The sequence below is a fragment of the Monodelphis domestica genome, chromosome X, assembly GCF_027887165.1.
Source record: "Monodelphis domestica isolate mMonDom1 chromosome X, mMonDom1.pri, whole genome shotgun sequence".
In the NCBI taxonomy this organism is placed as follows: Eukaryota; Metazoa; Chordata; class Mammalia; order Didelphimorphia; family Didelphidae; genus Monodelphis; species Monodelphis domestica.
Window position 1 is genome coordinate 49,369,279 of NC_077235.1, and position 15,607 is coordinate 49,384,885.

Genomic DNA, 15,607 nt, shown 5'->3' on the forward strand with positions numbered 1-15,607 from the left:
TTCTTTCTTCCCCTCCCCTAATTTTAACCTCCAGCCTCTTTCCCTTCACCCTCTCTCTTCTCCCCCCTGGGCCTGGTAGTCCCAGGTGCTCCTCTTTCAAATTTTCCTGGGTTAATTGTGGATCAGATGCTTTTCTTCCTGCCAGCTCTGGGACACTTCGAGGTCGGACTGGCTCATTGGCTAGCTGGGAGGTCGCTCCCAGGGCATGTGGCATCCTCTGAGGTTTCTTCTCCCTGTCTGTAACTCCAGGGTTTCCCCACGATGGCCCGGAAGGTTCAGAAGTAACTTCACGTTTTTATTTTTTGAATCGGCAGCGGCTGTCCCAGACCCCCCTAACTCCCCGCAGCTCCAGGCAGCCCTGCGTGCTCTGCCCAGCAAAGCCAGCTGGAGCGGTTTACCGGTATTCTGCGTGGCCTCTTTCCCACCCACCCCCTCGTCCGAAGTTCGTGGCTGCCCACGAGGCCGCCCGACCTCCTGGTTTCGCGGCTTGCTGAGGGAGGGCTCTATTCCTGGGTCAGACCAGAGGCTGCTTTCCTTCTATCTTTCGCTGGGCGACCGTCGGGCCTGGCCTCTGCGCCTCCACCTGGAGGCAGATTCCCGCCATCAGGAGGCCTCGAGCCCTGGGGCGCTTCTGACGGAGCCCTGGGCGATCCCGTTAGACGGCGGGAGGGGCCAGGCCAGGTGGGAGCAGTGGAGGCAGGGTGCCTCCTCCCTGGGGAAGTGGGGGGCGCTGGCTGCTACCCCTTCATTCACGAGGTGTCCACTGCTCCTGTAGGGGGGGAAGGGGAGAGGCTGCACCCCCTACCCCCACCCCCAGCCTGCAGAGCTGCGGGGCTGGTCTGGGCAAGCCGAGCTCGGGGAGGGGAGGGGCCCTGGCGCCGTCGCCGAAGCCCCCCGCCCGAAGAGAGGCAGCCTGCGAGGGCCGCTTCCAAAGAAACAATCCTTGAGGGAAAAGTCCTCGCGGCCGCGGGCCAATGAGCGGCGCGAAGGCGGAGGGAGGCTAGGGAACTTCTCGGAGAGCCAGTCAGAGGGGACGGCTGCCGGGAAGCCAATCAGCGCGCCCGAGCCCGCAGCCCCTCTGCAGTAGTTCTGTCAGAGCGCCCGTGAAGAGCCGGGGAGGACGGGGGGAGCTCGCTCCCTCGCTCGTTCACTCGCTCGCTCGCCCGGGCTGCCGCCGCCGGCTCCAACCGCCGCTGCTGCTCCGCCTGGCCGCTGCCCGCGCGCCCAGCCCCGACAGCCCACAGGGTCGTTCTCGCTTCCCTGCCTCCCTGCTTCGCTGCCCGCGCCCGGGCAGCTCGAGGGGGAAAAACTTTTGAAGCCGGTGGGCGGTGGCGTCGTCGGCTCCTCCCGATAATCCGGCTCCGCTCGGGTCCGCCCGGGATCAGCCGGCTGTCTTGGGGCTCCGCTCTGTTCTGGCCGCCCCGTCCAGCCGGCTAGCTGCCCTCCCACGCCTCCGGGGCAGCGCAATGGCCGGTATTCGGCGCTCCGCATGCCTGCTGGCTGTGCTTCTGCTGCTGAGCTTGGGCATCCGGCCCCAGCCGGCAGCCCCCGAGGCCACCTGTCACCAAGTCCGTCCCTTCTTCCAGAGGCTGCAGCCGGGGCTCAAGTGGGTGCCCGATGCCCCCTTGGCAGGTGAGGACTGGGAGCCTTCCTCCTTCGCCCCCTCTCCCTTGGGGTTGAGCGTTACAAGTTGCTTGTGAATCCCCGGGACCTCACTCAGCACCCCTTTATGACCCCACCCAGAAAATTCTCAAGGGAGGGGGGCGACCTGCCGGGGAGATGTCTCAAGACCTGGGGGCGGTTAGAGGGGATATGAAAGGGGGAGATGAAATACTTTTGACACCCCCCTACCCCCGGGTCTCCACGGGCATCTACATTGTTTATCCCCTGGGTTCATGCTGCTTTCAGCTAGAGGTTGGGAGGGAGGGCGTAGGGCTTTGGCTCTGGGAGGCAAGGTCGGCAGGATTTCCCTGGCCACGCATGCCAAAGTTGGTGACACAGGAATTTGAGAGACAGACAGACAGACACTCAGTTTCCAGGTGCTATAATTCTAGAGAGGCAATATGAAAGGCTAAAGGATGGGGCGAGTGATGGCGAGCTGGCACGGCTCCCTGACGACCCTGTCACTCTCTCCTTCATTTTCTGGGAAGTGAGGTCCCTGGCAGGTAGGGATGCCGAGGGACCTCAAAATCCAGCTTCCCTTTGCAGGATGACACGGTGCCCCAACTTGGACAGATTTTTAGAGTCAAAAGTAGAGACGTTTAGAACTGAAATGAGCAATTGCCGTGCTCATATCTTCTGCCACTAGGACAGTTTTGTTAGCTTTTTTCCTTTTTAAAAGGCTCTTTTACTGGCTACATTGACAAGTTTAGCCATACTGTTTGCCCTTGGAAAGAACTGAGGCTTTGGGGGGTTGATGGGGGGCGGAGTAGGGATTTTCATTTCCCTTCTACTGGTGGTAGTTTCTCTGTGACTAGTCTTGGAGAGTTGGGGGGTGGGGGTGGAGGTGGCTCGCTGAGAGGTTGAAGTGCCTAGCATCCTGAGCTAGTGCTTGTCAAAGGCAGGACCTAAACCCCACTATCTTGGACTGGCACTCTCTTCTCTAGCCATTTGCCTCACCCTGTCACAGGCTGCTTCCTGGCTTTTGACATGGACTGAATCAGGGTGGAGGCAAGTGTTCTGAGTGTGTCAGGTTCAGTCATGGTGCTAAAACTGGTGGCGAGGGGTTGGAGTCTCAAGTAAGTGGGTTCCAATCCCTCCTCTGACACCTCACTCCATCCAGACCATTTGAGCTTCTGGGCATTACCTATTTGTTATACCTGCACTTGATGGAGACCATACACTTGACAGTATCTCCCATGCCTCTCGTGGACTCTCCCTTGGGTTGTGGGAGTCTGCTCTCAGCAGATGCATATTAACAGTATTGGGTGTATTCAAAACCATGCCTTGGAATCCAATTGTGACATTGCTAGAGTGCCAATGGAAGTAAGAGTTGGAACAGGTTAATTTGTCATAAGTGCCCTTTTGAGTTTTCTGTTTCATTTGTATGGAATCCTAGAGCTAAAAGGATCTTGGACTGCAATGCCATCATTTTATGCAGGAAGAAACAGGCCCAGAAGGGTTAAGTGCCCAAGGTCACACAGGTGGTAAATGACAGGTCTGGGATTCAAACCCTGATCCTAGAACTCCAGATCCCTCTATCCATGGTACCCACAACTGGCATGTAATTGTGATGAAGGTTCCAGGGCCAGCTACAGCGTAAGCTACACTAAACTCTTGGGAACATCACGAACCCATCCAATCTGTTTGGAATCAGACTGGAGGTTGGTGTTTTATAGTCAAGTTGTGCTTGTGATGGTGGAAAGAAGGCTTTGGAGCCAGGAAGACTTGAATTCAAATTTTGCTTTTATGCTAGTCAGGTGATCCTTACTAAGTGTGACACCCTGGGCAAGTCACTTAGCCTCTGTTGCACCTCAGCCCCTCCCTTCCTGCATCCCTCTCAATTCTGGTGTATGTGGATAAATGCCCTGTAGGTGCTGCCCGTACCTTTCACTGTTGATGTTAGGCAGGTTTTCACTTTCTGTGGCAAGGTACTGTACTCACCACCTTTTTCCTGAGGCAGTGGACAAGCATACTGCATTTCAAAGGCCAGTTGGCTCCCCTTTGAGGGGGGGCTGAAATGAAGGCTGCATGGATGTACTACATATTCCAAGGCGATATGGACTTGGAAGAGGACAATTCTCCCCTTATTTTGGAGCATTCACATGTTCAAGATGAAAAAGCTCTATGTATATGTATGTAGAGGTTATGCAGAGCTGACAGCAGCAGAATGGATATTTTCTGTTCTTTTCAGTGCAGGCATTGGTGTTTTATTGTATGAATATAACTTGAACAGCAATGAAAAATCTTTTTCCTCTTGACATTGTTAGTCCTATGTATGTGTTTCTTGTGAGGTCTTCTGGCAGAATGGGCAGCTGCAGGGCCAGTGTTTTCACCTTGCCTGGGGAGTAGGGGCAAAAGGAGAGGACTTTTAGATGGTGTTTTAAAAAAGTCTGAAAAACAGTCTATTTCCCTGGCATCCCTTCCTCAAGTTAAGGCTTATTTGCCCCTTTTGACAGCCTCATTTCAAACACATTTTGAAATTTTGGGGTGACCAGTGATATGCCCTGTGATCTGAGTTCAAGTTCCAGCTCTTACTTAATGTTAGGTGACTTCCTCAATGAACTCCTGCCTTTTTGAGCTTTAAGTGCTTTTCCTGGCAAATGACCAAGGGATTTAGCTGGATTAGATAATTTCCAAGGTCCTTTCTGGTTCCATAATCCTAGAAATAATTTGTCAGCATGGTAAGGGACTACAGAAATCATATATTAGTGGGAAAAGCACTGAACTCTAGAGACATGGGTTCAAACCTGTGTTCTGATTACTGTGTGGCCTGGGGCAAATCACTTAGCTTTAAATTGAGACTTCAGCTTTTTCTTTTTCTTCTATAAAAGAGGGAGTTGGATTAAATGATTTGGGGTCCCTTTAAGTCCCTGAATTCTGTGCTCTTAAGGATGGTTCTGCCTTCTAGGAAGTAATGAATTGTAATGATGAAATCAGGCTTCTTTGTAGGGTTTCATAAACCCTACAGAAAAATTCACCTTTTCTGAGTTTTGATTGTAGATACATTGAGAGAATGATGTATATGGAAATACTCATTTAATTTGATGTTCATGTTCAGCATAAAATATTTTTAAATAAAAGGATAATGTAAGAGAGTTGTCAGGAATAACCTGTATATCTCATCTGACAATTATTGGAAGCAGTGAGGTTTTATTAAAGACCTGTTGTGTACAAAGTAGAGTCAGAGTGGCATGAATAAAGAGTTGGCCCAGGGAAGGTAGACCTGGGTTCAAGTCTTGCTACACACTGTTTAGTCCTGGCTTGGCATGCTGCTTATCAGAACCCTAGAAATTCCAGAACAGTTGCTCACCTGCCTGGCATAACTGGAGAGCCCTCTTTATTGAAAAAATCTAAATGTGGCCCCAGACAAACAAAATATGCAAAGTTCTATAGGTGGTAGGGTATGTAGAAACAGGGGGCCTAAAGGAGCTTCCATTCTACTAGGAAATGGAATTTTGTGTGCCTACATATAAGATGATTTGAGGAGGGCATCTAGGTAGCGCAGTGGATAGAGTGCCAGTTGAGGGTCCTGGATTCAAATGTGGCCTAGCTGTGTGACCCTAAGCAAGTCATTTAACCCCAATTACCTGACCCTTGCTGTGTTTTTGTCTTAGAAGTGATACTAGGACAGTATTTTTGAAGGTAAGGGTTTAAAAAAATAAGATAATTTGAGGAAAGAGGCTATACTAACAAAACATGTGTATATATAATGTGTGTTTAATGTATGTATATGTCTATTTGTATATGTATATATTGTTAATTGCTTTCAGTCATGCCTGACTCCTCATGACTCCATTTATGGTTTTCTTGGAAAAGGCACTTGGAGTTGTGTGCCACATCCTTCTCCAGCTCATTTTACAGATGAGATAAACAGGGCTAAATGACTTACTCAAGGTCACACAGCTAGTAAGGGTCTGAAAGCCAGATTTGAACTCAGGTTCACCTGATTCCAGACCTGGCGCTTTAGCTGCATATCTAGCTACATTTTGTCAATCAACCAAATCTTTCTATTTATCCATTAATATTAAAGAAGACTTCATGAAGGAGGTTGGCCTATGTGATGGACCTTGAAGGACAATAAAAGACAAGGATTTGAGAGGGAGAGATTAGAAGGGAGATGGAGGGGGTTTCAGAAACTCAAATTGTGTATCATACCTCTTGTATTTTGCCCTTTCTCCCCACCTCAGGAGCCTAGTAAGATAAGGCTGGCTGAGTAAATAGGAGCTAGATTGGGAAGTCTTGATCTCAAGATCAAGCATTTGTATTTTATTTTAGAGAATGGAGAACCACTGGATATTTTCAAGCACAGGAATGACATGGTAAGACCTGTCAGGCCCTAGGATTCATATAGAAAATGCAGAGAAAAGCATAATGTATGGCCATGTATTGAGAGAGTTAATCAGTATTTCAAAGTAGAAATGGTAATGGCAGACTAAATACGTGGCAAGTGTGTAATTTCAACGTGAATAAATGTGTAATTTGCTACTGTCATTCAGCTGTTGGAAATTGAAAGAGAGCTGCAAATTATTTGATAGTTGTGAACCATCATGATGATCGCTTGGCTTATTTTATTCCATATTTTAAGCCATGTTCAGTTTGCTTGCTCTACTGTATTAACTGTGCTAAAGCTTTCTCTGTCCCAGAAAAAATGAGATTCAGCTGGGGAAAAGAGGAACACTGGAAAGGGAGTGCGTTTCTTGTCTTAGTTATGGGGAATGCTCCAGATTGGCTTCTAACTTTGGCTATTGGCAGAATTGGGTTAGAGTCGATGGAGAAGGTATATCTCTTATGCTAATACTGATGAGAGGAAATGGTATTTGAGATTAGCCAGCATCAGAAATAAATCATAGGGCCTGAAGGACTACACTAAACTCCCCACAAAGCTGATCCAAATCCCTCCAATCTTATATTCCCATTTCTTTTGGAGTGTTTGAGGCCCAGAGTTATGACTCTAAACAGCAAGTCCTTAAGACCTGTAGATCTTTTCATATCCTGTTTTTTTGGAATTTGTAGCTCAGAAAAAACATTGCAAATGGAAACCAGGCAGACGAGTAGCATCTGGCAGAAAATCCACACAATAACTCTTCATTACAACTATGTTGTTCTTTTTTATTTTAGAAAAATTCAGAAAAAAAGCCATTGAGCTCAGAAGTCTAAGCTTAATTGGGTTTGCTTTGGCCTACACCCAGTTACACTTGAGAATGGATACAATTTTAGGCAGGGGAAGTGGGTTGCTAAATGTCAATCCTAAAGGTTGTTCCAGGAATCTCAACATACTATAATAAATGAGATCGGATCTCATTTACTTTGGGGTGGGGCTGTGTGTTGCAGACCAATGGGCATCACCAAACCAAACAAAGCACCAATGTTGCGAACTCTGACAAGGTTGGTACTGGCATGACCTCTTTGCCTTAGAAAATCATGATCTTGGAGTTGGAAAGTACCTTAGATGTCAAGTAATCCAAATACGACCTGCTCCAGAATCTTCTCTGGCATTCCCATCTAGTGATCATTCTGCCTTTGATTGATTACAGCTGGTAATGGTGAAATCATTACCTCCCAAGGCAGCCCATTCCATTTTGGGATAGCTCTAATCATTAACAAGTCCTTTCTTTTACAAGGAAGGGAAATCTGCCTCTCTGCAATATCTCCCCTTTCTTTCCTAGTATCACCCTATTAGAACAAGACTAATCCCACTTGCACCGGAAGGGCCCTTCAAACACTTGAAAGCAGTTATCATGTCCCTCAAGGTACTTGGAAACTGGCAGAACCAGCAGTCAAATTATGTATGGCCTAACAGCTGTGGTTTGAAACAGCAGGGAATTTAAAGGGAGAGTAAAGTGGGTGTGGGGGTGTGGATGGATAGGCGTGGTGACAGAAGAAACAAAACTAGGGTGATGGGGTGATTTGTTTTTAGCTTGGAAATACACAATAAGCTTCAAAGCTTTCCTTAAAGCATCCTTGTGGGTGAGGTGCACAATGTGTTAAGATTTGTGATGTGTTTCGAGGGAAACAATCTGTTTGGAGAAGTAGCTGCTGACTCGATGGGACACCTGCCATTAAGGATTCTGAGGGGACCTTTCCCAGGAAAACTGAGCTGGTGGAAGCTTCAGGAAAAAGTGGCTAGAAAACACTCCGGAAAACAGATGGAGTGGTTGAAATACTGTCGAGCCAGGACGGAGGTTAGAGAGGAGATGTGAAGACATGTCTTTGACGGGACTTATGCCTGGAAAAAAGCACTCTCCTAATTCTTTGAGCAAATTTCATTTCCCAGAATTAGGAAATCCAGGCATAAGGGAGATTAGTTTTGGTGTGTGTGAGATTACACAGATGGTGTCAATTTTGCAATGTTTTTCCTCATGGGCTGGTAGGTTGTATCCAATGTTTTGATGCAATATTTTAGAGCATTCTGCTACTTCCATCTTGAGAGTTGCAATGTTTGCTGTCTGGGCTGTAGCCTAGGAAGAAGCTGATTTATTACCAGCCAGGGAGAAGAGAGTTTGTCTTGAATGCCATGAGAGAGTCTGTATTTACAAAATGGACTCTGTCTATACAAAATATACATGAGTACACATAGAGTACCTCGGTGTGCATATCCATATCCATCCATCCATGACTTTTCTCCCTTCTGCTTAAATGGCAGCTATAATGACCATGCCACGTTTTTGAGTTTGACCCATGTGAAAGCCCAGGTTGTACAGAGCTGTTATTACTCATTTCTAAGAAAATTAGAGATAAGATATTACAGCTTGTACCCAATGCCACAATATGGGATAATTGCGCTGAGGATTATGATTGTGTTGCTTGTTATGATTATGATTAAGTATTGACTTAAGGAATTGAAATGTTTTCAAATGGGTCCTTGCAGCTTGTATCTTCAGTATTCCTTTGTTCTGGATTATCTGTGATTTTTTTCCAATACTGAATATAACCTTTAGGAGCATTGGCGTGATGTTCAGCAGCACATTATAGATCATTGTGATCACTATTGTCCCCACTTTTTTAAAGGTGAGTTTGAATTTCTAGAGGAGAACACATTTTTAAGGCACAGAGGACATTTATGATAAAGGTATCAGGTTCTGGCCCCTGTCAGTGTTGACTGGTTTATCTTCCTTGAATATCTCAAGAACAAGTAGAGATCAGCATCAGTGTTATAACTGAATTGGCTCCATTTTAAAGGCCAGCAGTCTTTAGCACTTCAGTTGTGGAATACCACTTGAAACTTAGTTAGTGAGTAAGGCCCTCTGTTCTTTGCAACTGAAGCTTTCCGACTAAAGGTGGACATTACATAGGTCATGCTGACCTGTCTAGGTTTGGAAATTTATCTGTAGCACAGGCAGAAGCCAGGTAAATCTGTCTCAACCCTTCAGAGTCATTGCCACTTATGCCAGAGATACTTGCCTGTCTACATCTTCCACCCAGTGCTCTCGGTTCTGCCAAGTAGACCAGGTCTGTTCCCTCTAATATGTGGCAACCCTCCAAGTATTTGGAGGCAACTGCCACGTCTACCCCTTTCCTTCTGAGCCATGTCTTCTCCAGAGTGAAAATCACCAGTTCTTTCAACCAGTCATCATAGTTTGTTCCAAGGTCCTTCACTGTGCTGCTCACCCTTCTTTGGATGTTCTCCAGGTTGTTGGTGACCTTCTGAGGATACTGTATTAAGTGGATATCACTTATATAGTCCTATTAGGCAATGGCACAGGGTAATTGAAAAGATCGTACTTTTGGGGGGATGTTGAAATGTTGGCAATTTGGGATTTGATACGTTCTATAATCTAGGGTTCCAGATCTTCCTGAATGAGAGAGCGGACTCTATTAAACATCCAGCAGAGCTGTCCTCCACAGCCCCTGAATCCCAATAAGTAATGAGCACCAGCCATGGACTCCTTACACCATTTAGCCACAGAAGAAGGTGGAGCAGATTTGCTCCGGCTTGACCCTGGGGACCCAGCCAAAGTCACCACCTGAAATACACAAGGAGTATCTGATATGGAAAGCAAACCTATTTTTGTGTTTTCAAAAATGTTCCCCTGAGGAAACTATTAAATGTAGGAATGTACTGTCTTGTTGAATATGCAAGGTGAATAAGTTTAGAGCTCAACTTAAAATCAGGTCAATTAAAGACCAATATCTTGTTTGTTAATGAATAGAAATACTCGGGTTTGTGACTTTTAAAAGAAAAAATCTATAGATCCATGACCAGGAGGGACAGTTTCACATTGGCTTCTGCCTCATTTGGGAATTTGTACATGATAAAACCAAAATGCAGTGCCAGTGTGTTCTAGAAAATTAATGACTTGTCTTCCGGAGTCCAGGTCCCCCTATTCATGTGCATAGATTTGTAAATCCACGGAACTCTTTGAAGTGTACTTAATAAGCTTATATCAATAAATTATTTGATAGGAAAAGATCACAGACTCTCCAAGCTGGGAAGGGACCTTAGACGCTATCTAGTATAACCTCTATAGGAATAAAGATCCCCTTTAGGACATCCTTACTGGCCATGCGGCCTTTCCTAGAAAACCCCCCCTAGGCAGTCCATTCCACTTTCTCTCGTGGTTAGAAGCTGTTCCCTTACATTGAGCCTCCATGTCTCTGCAACTTCCAAACCTGTTACTTCTAATCCTATACTCCGGAGCCTAGTGGACGATTCAAATTCCTCCTCCTCATGAGGGTCCTTTAAAAACTTGAAAACAGGGTGTTTCCCCAGATCCTTCATCCCATGCTCTGAAGTTTGTGGCCATGCTATTCCCAAGTCGTATCTGACTGAGGGAGGCTTGCTAGTTAATGGATGAAGTCCAGAGCTGAGTGCTCTAGGAAGTCCCTCAGATTCCCTGACCTCTGCCACCCTCTTTTAGCCCTGGCAACTCCCTACTTTCCTCAGCCTCACAAAGTAATCTGGAGCTGCTGCCACCTTCCTACTTGATGGCTTGTGGGAGAGTGCAGCCAGTGACCTTTGTTCTGTAACAGGTCAGAGTTGAGGTGAAGAAGCCCAGACTTCTCACTAGCCCACGTGGCTGGCCTGGCCTGGCCCAGTCAGGCATATAATGACTTGGGTGACTTAGGCCATTAATTTCTACTTCATTAGGTCGGGTTAATCTTAGAAAAGCAAGGCTCTTCATAAAGTGCCTTCGTATCACAGATTTGGTTACATAGTAGGCCAGATCCTCTTTTTCAGTCGTGGTACTCCACAACTCATCTACAACTCAAATGGTTTTTCCTTGAGTCCCTATTACTGGTGTCACTGATGCACGGGTAAGTGAGCAAATTCATGTGATAGCTATTGTTTTTTATGTTTTATTTTTTTTAACCCTCACCTTCTGTCTTGGAATCAATACTGTGCCTTGGCTCCAAGGCAGAAGAGTGGTAAGGGCTAGGCAATGGGGGTTAGGTGACTTGCCCAGGGTCACTCAGCTAAGTAACCTGAATTGACCATACCACATGATGGGGTTAGGATGAGCTGTTTAGAGACTCAATGTCCCTGTGGCCATCTGTGTTTGAATCATGGTTCTGCTACTTGCTAGCTGTCAACTTGGGTAAACCCCTTCTCCTCACCTCAGTTTCCCCATCTATAAAATGGGAATAATAAAAAAAATACTTGTGCTATTTGCCTTATAGGACTGAGTTGCTAATGAGATCTTGAAAGCAAAGTGCTTTGTAAACCATAAAAGCACTATGCAAATGCCAGTTGATTTGTTGTTATTATTATTTGAAAGACAATTGATTCCCTGAGTAATTCCTAGCCCAAATTGGATTGCTGTAGAGAATTTTAAAACAGGGAAGCTTTCTTGAAAGGGATTCATTTTTCTAAGGCCTTTAGCCTAGTTGCTTCCTTGTCTGTTCCCCACCACACTCCTCCCACTCCCATTTTTACAGGGCAGAGGGAAATGAGATGCAGTTCTATCATAACGTAGTTCTTGGTTCTGCGTGTGTCTGTAATATATCCCTGTACCTGCATACTTTTAATACCCCAGAGAACTAGCTACATTTTCACAGGCACAAGTTAGTGTTCAGAGCTTTTCAAGAGCTTGTGCAATCACACTTTCAGATGAATTGGCCCTCAAATTATTTGAACAGTTCATTGTCACCTGTACCAAGAAGTTACTACTCGTTTATCAAATTTCATCATTTTCCCAAGTATGGAGAGATGATCCTAATGAAAGTAGTTACTGTCAGCTTTTCCTATGAATCGGGTCCATCTTGGATAATTACACTTCCCAGCATCATCGCCACTTTCTACCCTGCACACGAAGCTCTGGAATAATGAGACTACCCAGGAGGTGTTTTTTGTAGTTGACTTTTTGGGGACATGGCAGTGTGTTTGGGGGACTTCTTACATCTTTCATTAAAGTCATAAAATTCTCTGAGTTACTCCAATGCCAAGTAAGGATGAGGTGTACCTTGCTAATTAATGTTATAGCCTATATATTTTTGCGGAAACTTTCAGAGAGTTTGACTGTCAGATTTCTTAAAATACATTTTGTCAGCATCTTGCTGACAAAACAAAGGCTCTTTGACTAACTGAACATGTTTGTAGGTATTATGATCTAGGGTCTTGTAAGAGGAGATCATTATAAGTTTTAGCATGTACCCTAATTATTTACTTTTGAGTGCAGGTCAGTACATTGGAATCTATAGAATTGTATTATTGATAGGAATAACAATTTATTTCAATTTAATTAATTTTTTTTAATAACTGAGAATCCACTTTCTCTCCCAGACACCCCCATTGGAAAACCAAACCAAGCCCTTATAACAAATGAAAGGTTTCTCAAAAGTCTTGGTGCATTTCCAAAGTTTTTGGGACACCCTTTATGGGTAGTCAAGTAAAACTGATCTCTATATTGGACCGTGTCCAAAAAATACATGTTTTGATCTTTACCCCTAGTATATATCACTTCTGTTAAGAAGTGGATAGTATGTTAAATCATGGGTCCCTGGGGCAGTTAGGTGGCTCAAGGGGTACTGAGCCAGGCATGAAGATGAGAGGTCCTGGTTTCAAATGTGGCCTCAGATACCTCCCACTTGTATGAGCCCACTTGCCTAGACTTTACTCCTCTTCTGCCTTGGAACTGACACTTAGTATAGATTCTAAGCAAGAGTTTGTAAAAAACAAACAAACAACCCCAAACCATGGGCCTCTAGAATTATTGTTGGTTATTGTGTTGATCAGAATTCTTATGTCTTCTAAAGTTGTCTGTTTTTACAGTGTTGTTATATAGATTGTTCTTGTGGTTCTCACTTCACCCTGCATCAGTTCATAAAAGTCCTCCCAGGATTCTCTGAAATGTCTGCTTCATCATTTCTTATAGCACAGTAGTATTCCATTACATTCATCTACCATAATTCTTCAGCCTTTCCCTAATTGGTGAACATTCTTCTAGCTTATGAATTTTTTTCCACCAGAAAAAAGAGCTGCTTAAAATATTTTTTGTACTTGTGGTTCCTTTTTCTTTCTCTTTGGGTTATAGGCCCAGTAGTTGTATCTGTCTTACAAGCAACAATTTACAACTGTGTGTGTTATTTCAAATGTTAAAAATCAGCAATTAGCAATCATTAAAAACGAGTGGTCTTTCTTGGAAGCTAAAACTTCGGAGATAATAGAATTACTGCTTGCTTGTATTGGTTGAAGTTGTTATATTCAGCAGCTTGACTACTGTGTTAGAATAGCATCCTACCATCCAAGGTTTGAGTTCATGTTTGGTGTCCCTGTTAGTACACTGGGTTTGGATTAGAATAGTCTTTGTTGTGTTAGATACAACTTTTGTATTTTCTTCTTTTTTACAAGATAGAAGTATAGGTGCCAGACTCACGTACGTGTTCAAGAGTTGGAAGGGAGCTTGGAGATCATCCAGCCCAACCTCCCATTTTACAGAGAAAGGAAGCTTGTATTGAGCAGGCAGAAGTGATTTGCTAAAAAACACAGAAATCATTACTTCTAGCAGACTAGGCTTTGAACCTGGGCCTCTTGACTTAATGCCTTGTGCTCCTTTCACCATATCAAGTTGTTGCCTTACATGAAAATCTTATGTTTTAATAGAATCATAAAGTTGGATGGAATCTCCAGATCATTTGGTCTAAACTGCTTTCTCTTTCCTTGTGTTTCTACACTTTTACATTTCTAGGGCTTTAAAAAACTTCATGTCTGATTTGGCCAGGGTTAGAATGTACTTGTGTATAAAAATGTACAAGGTAGTCTGAGATCACCTGAGCTTTGAAGACCATCTATAAAAAGGCTTTTTTTTTTACCATGGAACCACAGATGATAGTTACCAAAATGTATTGCTTTGCTTTTCTTGTTGGACAAAAGGAAACAACACTTTGAAGAATGAATCTTTATTTCTAGAATAGAAGCATTAAGCAAGAGAATCTTGGTGAAAACTCTGCTTTGGACAGTTCTTAATGTCTTTATCAGCTAGATATCCAAGTTGTCCCAATCCAGAGGGCTTCAGGGTAAGTGATGAATTTATGTTTTCTTATAAGGGGTTTGTTGAATGATTTTAGGTTCCAACTAGGAAACCAGAGCAGAGATGATCACACACCTAAGTGGGAAATTTGAGCTCAGCTTTGTAAGTTCCGACAGACTCTGCCTAAACACTTCACCCAATTGAGGGTTGATTTATTTGTTGAGCCCACTCCTTTGGGCAGCTGAGCTTTCTTTAGCCTGATGCTTAAACAGCTGCTAATTAGCAGCAGGAATAGGAAGGGGAAGGAGTCTCTGACCATCATTCGTCACTTAAACAGCAGCAAGAAAATCTCTACAATTCATGTAGGCCAATAGCTGAAGTTTTTGAAAACAAAAAAATTCATGTTGACCTATAAAAAAGAGTCAACTTGCCATCTCTTTTAGTAATCTCCTTTGCTGGCTGTCTTGTATGACTTCATCAAACTAAGAAGAGTTTAGTTTACATAAATAAAAGATAATGTTTGTCAATCGAGGTATAAACATTATCCTTACTGATTTGAAAAGAGTTCTCAGTGTTTGGTCCCTCTACCACATAAATGGCCCTCATGCAGTGTTGAGCTGCCAGTAATGCCTCAGAAGGTATTATAGTTGTGTGGGACTGATTGTTTGCTGTTAGGAAGAGTCTGTTGGCACAGATACATACATTTTTTGCCTAGAATCTAGCTCGGCTATCTGGTATTCTGTCTTCCTTTATTAGTCTTTGTGGTACACATGTTCTTTACTTTCCATGGAATTGGTGAAATTTTGCCTCCCTAACTTTGTTAGTACTGGATGGATTCCCAGTTTTTGTCTGGGCCAGGGTCCACATAATAGAAGTGTGTTAGATGGAGGGTGTTCAGTGTCCAACATATTCAAATCACCCTGACTTTCATCTGGCCTTGTTTGCATTTTTTCAGTGGAAAAAAATGATAAAGGGATTTTCTTTGATTTTTTTCTTGTTTCTATTTAAAAACCTGTGAACACAGGCAGGCATTTGGTTTGTCACTAAGGGAGAGGCTGGATTTCATTCTTCAGTTGCTTACATGGCTGGGATTTTGGCCTGTCTAAATAGGACTAATGATGAGACTGTCTAATCAGCCTTTCCAGTGTAGGTAAGCAGGATCATTTGAAATTTCAGTTTACAGGGTAATTGTCTCCTCTTCTTAATTAGTTCAGGCATGAAGGCTGTTCTCTCACCAGCAAGACCCGAAACTATTGGAGTTTTCTCTTCAGACAGCCATTAGATATCAAGATGCTGTGCATGACCAGGGGTCAATTTCTATGACATGGCACATAGGTTTTCCCCTGTGAGGGGATTCTGAAGTCTTCAGGGCATTGGTGTCTTCACCTCTATGAAAGTACGGCTTGAAAATGTATGAGGGATGCTCCTAGAATTACTGGGTGCTGAGAAAATTTAAATGTATTCAGATTCATGCTCATTACACAACTTTTCATTTGGAGCTTTTAATACTCTTGTCATATTTCTCTGAAAATCATCTG

At 44.2% G+C, this 15,607-nt stretch overlaps 1 protein-coding gene across 2 annotated transcripts in view; it reads left to right on the forward strand.

Annotated features, from left to right (window-relative positions):
- The first annotated feature begins 1,034 nt into the window (after window positions 1-1,034).
- GPC3 (glypican 3) overlaps window positions 1,035-15,607 on the forward strand; it is a 777,056-nt gene continuing 762,483 nt past the window's right edge. Inside the window, exon 1 of one of the 2 annotated variants that reach the window (XM_007507205.3) lies at window positions 1,035-1,632. In XM_007507205.3, coding sequence (XP_007507267.1) covers window positions 1,467-1,632 — 166 coding nt within the window. In that variant the 5' untranslated portion in view covers window positions 1,035-1,466. The remainder of the gene's footprint in view (window positions 1,633-15,607) is intronic. The other variant, XM_056809160.1, reaches the window with a different exon arrangement.